The sequence below is a fragment of the Girardinichthys multiradiatus genome, chromosome 18, assembly GCF_021462225.1.
Source record: "Girardinichthys multiradiatus isolate DD_20200921_A chromosome 18, DD_fGirMul_XY1, whole genome shotgun sequence".
Classification (NCBI taxonomy): Eukaryota; Metazoa; Chordata; class Actinopteri; order Cyprinodontiformes; family Goodeidae; genus Girardinichthys; species Girardinichthys multiradiatus.
Genome location: NC_061810.1, coordinates 38,653,198 through 38,659,743, shown reverse-complemented (window position 1 = coordinate 38,659,743; position 6,546 = coordinate 38,653,198). Strand labels below are relative to the sequence as shown.

General features: G+C 40.8%; 1 protein-coding gene across 1 annotated transcript; it reads right to left on the bottom strand.

Annotated features, from left to right (window-relative positions):
- Positions 1 to 218: 218 nt before the first annotated feature.
- LOC124883678 (extracellular calcium-sensing receptor-like) lies at positions 219 to 4,611 on the bottom strand. Its single transcript, XM_047390892.1, has 8 exons — positions 4,103 to 4,611; positions 3,399 to 3,693; positions 3,011 to 3,300; positions 2,627 to 2,922; positions 1,811 to 2,016; positions 1,495 to 1,716; positions 1,214 to 1,337; positions 219 to 1,136 (listed from the first exon to the last, which is right to left on the bottom strand). Exons 1-8 carry the CDS (start codon positions 4,396 to 4,398, stop codon positions 238 to 240), a joined length of 2,628 nt encoding a protein of 875 aa, XP_047246848.1. The 5' UTR covers positions 4,399 to 4,611; the 3' UTR covers positions 219 to 237.
- Positions 4,612 to 6,546: the final 1,935 nt, after the last annotated feature.

The following is a 6,546-nucleotide window of genomic DNA, read 5'->3' as shown; positions in this document are numbered from 1 at the left end:
ACTTTTGCACCAATTGTCACATGAAGATTCATTTTTGAAACAAAGAAACTGTGAAAATACAATGGAAATAGAAATAGGCAGAAGATGTACACAGTTCAGTTACTACTCCGAAATATTATTTTGATTATAAGTTTCTGATTGTTCTTACATTGATGTGAGCTGTTTAGTTGTTAAGCTATTGATATGAGAAAATAATTATTCTGTAATATTGCTGCCACTTTTCTGGTGATTTTACAATCAGTTTTTGTTCATCAAATATTTCTTGGTGTTTTTCTCTGGCTGAAACAAAATAATGAAACACTTTGGAGCAAATATACACAGTATCAGTCCAAAACTGGAGGCCAAAATGGCAAATATCTCGACAGCCACAGTGAATTTTCCAGGAGAACTGATATATGCTGGGATGAAGGTGATCCAGACTGCACAAAATATCAACATGCTGAAGGTTATCATCTTGGCCTCATTAAAATTATCAGGTAGTTTACGAGCTAGAACAGCTAACACAAAGCAAAATACAGCCAGCAGACCAATGTAGCCAAGCACAGCCCAGAAGCCAACAGCAGAGCCTAATGCACATTCCAGGATGATCTTGTCCTTGTAAGTGGTTAGATTTTTCATTGGAAAGGGAGGACTCATGACCAACCACACAGTACATATTATAACTTGAATAAAAGTAAAAGATACTACAGTCATTCTTTGTTGTTTAGGACCAAACCATTTCATGGCATTACTATCTGGAAGTGTAGCTTTGAAGGCCATTAAAACCACTATAGTTTTCCCAAGAATGCACGAGATACAAAGAACAAATGTGGTACCAAACGCTGTGTGTCGTAGCATGCAGGACCATTCAGAGGGTGCTCCAATAAATGTTAAAGAACATAAGAAACACAGAGTCAGAGAGAAGAGCAACAAGAAGCTCAACTCAGAGTTGTTGGCTCGGACAATCGGGGTTGTTCTGTGATGAAAGAAAACCACTGCTGTAATGATGGCCAGACAGGCCCCACTAACAGAGAATGCAGCAAGGGTGGTTGGGAGGATTTCTTCATAGGATAGAAACTCTACAGGTTTGGGGAAACAAGCATTATTTGCTGCATTAGGCCAGAACTCTCTGGGGCACGGGAAGCAATCAAGTGAATCTAAAAAATAATAAAAAAAATTTTATTAATACTTGACTGTTTTAGATTGTAGATGTGTATAAACTAAATGATTCTACCTGTGATATTAGTGATCTCTCCTTCAGGACATGGTATGCAATCGTAACAACAGATAGGTTTTCCTTTCTGCAACACTTTACGAGTTCCTGGAGAACAACTCTCAGAGCAAACGGATGCTGGTACCTGTCAGAGAGGCAGAAAGCAAAACAAAAAGGCTAATATTGCTATTATTACACAATGATATCATTAATGCTATTATTCAATGATTTAAACCCCAGGCTGTAATCTTATTTATTTTGAATACTTCAAAATACTTCACAGTTGTCATTTGGGTCATTACTTGTTTGCCACCTGCCATCCAGGTTAAGTTCCTGTTGACACGAAACTCCTGGCCCTTCGGCAGTGATGCATCATAGTACCCCACTGTTACCAGTTCAGTAACCCCATTATCACTTTGCTGCCAATTTACCAGCTCGTAAAAAGCCACAGAGTCCCCATTAGCATCAAATGACACATGGTAACCGTTTTGGTAAAAGTTTACTTTTTTTAGTTTAATAGAAACCTGTGAGGTAAGAAAGAAACGGAGAGAGATGGAAATCAATGGCCACAACTTTTAAAACCATTTAAAAACAAATTTACTCTTTATTTAAACTGACCTGCTTTGGCTCCAAATGCATGTGTTTGTCACACTTAGTGGTTGTGTTTGTTTCCTGACACACTGCATTGTGAATGGCATGTGCTATTGCATACACAGCCTTGTAAACCATGTTAGTAACTCTTAACTGAGATGTTTCAGTGTACAAGCTTTTAAGAGCTTTAATGTCTTCAGTTCCATCACACTCTCTATTGTTTAGATCAGCAGCTAAAGATAAATAATTAAATGAGGATATAGCCAGATTTTCTTAAGCACAAACTTGGACATAATGTCCATACAAGAGTCTTGGGCTATATAAGAAATCTCATGAATAAATATGAACATGAAATGTCAAATACGCACAGTAATAAGGCATATAAAACTTTTTAATATTAACCCACAATAGAGAACTATTGTGTGTTAATATAAAAAGGTTTTATGTGCCTTATTACTCCATGGCCTTTTTTGTAGTTATATAAACAATTCTTCTGTGAAAATGCATTATTATGCAGCAAAATAATACACATGGCTAAGGACAAAAATGTCCTTTTGTAAAGGTTATAGTTTGGTCTAACATGAAACAAAAACATATTTACTGTACTGTAAATTGGCATGAGTTAAACTGTCTTTCAAAAGAGTGGTTTAAGTCCAAATGAATATTATTAATAAATATGTTGGCTAAATTAAGTCAGTAGAAAATATAGACAGAAAAACAATATTTTGACAGCATATTAAAGAAAATGTCACCATTTGATTAAATGTCTCAATTTAAGTAAATAACATTTTATTTCTTATGAATAAAAAATAAAGAAACACAGAAAAGAAGAAATTTTCTTACTATTTTTCAAGCTGCAGTTGAATGCATCCTCCCAGAACTCTGTCAGCACTGAGGAAGCAGCCACTTCAGATGGAGAGAGATCCAGAAGGAAGTTTTTCAAGCCTGGAATTACAGCTTGTTGAATGGCTACTCCGATGGCCCCTGCACAGAAACTGAAGCTCATCAAGTGTGGGTCAGTTATCCAGCCTTCACTACCAATCCACTGACGAGGTGGAGGAGGCTGTTGGTTCAGCTCCTCTAAGAGGACTCTCATGTCACCCTCGGCTGTAAATGCCACAACAACAATGGCTGTTGATCTGAAAAGGTAGAATTGTGTTAAAGAAACAATCAACAGTTGGTCTGCATTATTATGGGCCACAGAAGCAAATCTAAAGATACAGAAACCTGCGGATAGCATCAGCTACTGTTCTGATCTTGTTCCTTGAGTCAGTTCGATAAAACGATTCAATGTACTCCACACAGATCCCCTCTCTGAGTGCGGAGTCAAGAAAAGAGGCTATGCCATTATTTCCATAATCTGAGTCTGAGTGGACAGCTCCTATCCAAGTCCAACCAAAATGTTTCACCAGCTTGGCCAGTGCGTCAGCTTGATAATGATCACTGGGAATTGTTCTGAAAAATGTGGGGAACTGCTTTTTATCAGATAGGCAGGCACAAGTGGCAAAGTAGCTTACCTACAGCAAGAAAATAATGTAAGATAAAAAAAATATTCTTTATTATACCCATAGACACATGTTAGATTTTCGAACTGCAATTAATATGCACAACTTACTAGAGGCACATCAAAGGACCTGAAGATACGTGAGATGCTGATGGATGGAGTAGATCCAGAGTCTCCAACAGCAGCAATCACCTTTCCAGATTTTGAACAGTTATTTTCTTCATAAAACACAGTGTCTTGGCCGTTTAGAAGTTGAGATGCCACCTGTGTGGCTACGAGCACAGAGGCGCACGTGTCAAATATTTGATATCCGAGTCTGACGCCAGGCAGCAACTTTGTGCTGTTGTTTATCTCCTCAATTGCAAAGATCATTGTGCGAGAAAAGCGCAGCGCCCTTGCACTAAAGCTGCACAAAAACAGTTAGGTGAGTGTTGACATTCACCCGCAAAATAACGATTAATATTTAGATATTAACAGACAATAGACACAATGAACCCACAAAGTAGCTCAATTTAATATAACAGACATGCTATTTAGTTGGACAATTAACTTGTAATGTTACTTACAAAGATTAAAAACAATCACTTGAAATCACTTGAAAATTCACTTGGAAATTCATGGAAATTTAAATTCAGAAATATATTTCATTTAAATGTAAACTTCATAAATAGCCACCATATTATCTATAAATTTATAACTAAATATACTCAAATGCATTGCTTTTTTTTTTTTAGCGTGTTTACACATACATTTTCAAAAGATTTAAGCACATCTGCATCTAACATTCTTCTGCAACACTGTTCCATCTTACTAACCTCCCTTTGCATCTTGGAAGCTTGGTCTTGGTGGTGTAGTTATTAATTGCTGTGTGCATTTGCAAGTGAAGGAAAAAAGCTCCTCCAATAACAAAGTCCCCATCTTTGGAGAATGCAGGTTGGCGAGGGGTACCGTGCAGGGTACATTTCACCAGTGAAGCCTCAGCACTGAAACCAGCAGCAGTCTGATTATCTATAAGCTGATTTCTTTCTTTTAGACCATTAAGAGACCCACCCAACACAACAACTGTGATCAGCTCAAAAACACTCACTGCTAATCGTAGGCCAACCTCCATTCTTCAAGTGCTTGTATTTGTGTGCAAGAATGTTTTCATTGGTGTTTTAACATGTAATATATATCAGGTCATTATTCAGCAGAAACAACATGACTTTACCCAGTGATCTTTGGCTATGTGTTAAAATGACTCCTTTATTTGAGCTGCTTTATAATTGGACTCTCTTCAACTGACCTAAATTTGTAGGAGTTGGGTAGAAGGTTTTTTTTTTCTTTTTTTTTCTGTCATATATGAAAGTATTTTTTTAAAATTTACAAAAGCATTTATCAATTCATCATCAAAATGAATGAAAGAGGGAGAGTTGTACAACTGTAAACCTGCCAAGACATTAATTGACGAGCCAGGCAAGAACTTTAAACAGAGAAGCAGCAGTCTATGGGCGGGAGGCGCGGTACACCCCTGACGGGTCGCAAGTCCATCGCAGGGCAACACACAAACAACCATGCACACACTCAATCACATACCTAAGGGCAATTTAGAGAGACCAATTAACCTAACAGGCATGTCTTTGGAGAGTGAGGAAGCCGGAGTACCCAGAGAGAACCCTTGCATGCATAGGGAGAACATGCAAATACCAGTGCTACCAACTGCGCCACCGTGCAGCCCGGTCTTACATAATTCATGGTAATACATAATTTCCCAATAAATTATATTAAATATTTTGGTTGTAATGTGCTATGATGGACTGGCAACCTTTTCAGGTGTACCTCATCTGTACCCTGGCTCTAGTCCATCCTCAAAACCTTGCAAGAACACGAGGGTATAGACATTGGATAGATGGATGGATGGGTTTTAACTTAGATAACACATTTTTCATTGTTTAAATTTTAAATTTATGATTTGAATAAATTGACTAATTTATTTGGTAAAAAAGCAAAGAATAAACATTGTTTAATTGCTGTGTAACATAGTACAATCTGATGCTACGCGTTTAGTATTGTCATACTGGCTTGTGTTTTGAGTTTGAGTTTTTGTTCTATTATCTGGTCTAGTCCTTTGTTTTTCTGTCTCCCCACACCCCAAGCCCACACCTGTTCTTTGTTGTCCCCTGATTGTCTGGTCACGTTTGTCACTGGTTCCCCCTGCTGTTCAGTTTTGTATTTAAGCCCGTTTGTTTCCTTTGTTCCCTGCTGGTTCCTTGTGAGTGTCACTACCCTGAGTTCGTGTCATGAACATTAAAGACTTGTCATACCTGCAGAAGTTGAGCTTCAGGAGCTGAACTCTAAGTCTGCTGGGGATGGCCTCCGCGCCGTCCACCTAAACTCTTGCCCTCCTTCCGAGGCCCCCTCCACCTGCCCTGATCAGGTTGTTTTTGATTTGGTTCACCACACCATTGAGGCCACTTCAATGAGCAGGCCTCCTGCTCCCTTCCCCACTCGCCTCTCTACTGAAGCTGGAGGTCGCTTTCCAGCTCATGGTTTAGCTCCTGATCAGCCATCGCCACTGCCTCCGACTCCTAATCCTGTTTCTGGTCCTGTTCCGGATGGGTTCATGGATGAACCGCCTGCACACCCCGATCCTGTTCCAGTTCTTGGTCCTGTTCCGGAGGGGTTCTTGGATGAACCACCTTCACATCCCGATCCTGTTCCTGGTTGTGTTCCGGAGGGGTCACAAGCCGAGCCGCCCTCACACTCTGTTCCTGTCCGTGAAGGCGCTCGTGGATGGATTGCCTCCACTTCTTGCTCCTGCTCCCGGTCCTGTCCTGGAGGGCTCCTAGGACGAACTGCCTCCATCCCTGGTTCCTGTTCCAGAGGAGTTCGTCGACGAGCTGTCTCCACTTCCTGTTCCTGTCCCTGAGGGTGCGAAGACGCACCTTCTCCACCTGCTGTGCCTCCGCAGCTATGCCGCAGATCTCCGCGGCCTCGCCGAAGGTCCCAGCAGTCTCTGCACTGCTCGCCTGAGTTCCAGCGGTTTCCACACTGCGCCTCTGAGCTCCACTGTGGGTTCTCCGGGTCCCGCCGCCAGCCGTCAGATCATCGGCTCCTACGTCGCCGGCCTGCTGATCGCCTGCTCCTACGTTGCCGGCCTGCTGATCGCTGGATCTGCCGGGGACTAGCATGTTTTCATGCTAGGGCTGACAACTAGTGTTGACAACTAGCATAGCTGTCAGCCCACTACTAGATCCTTGTCAATTTGCATACCAGCCAA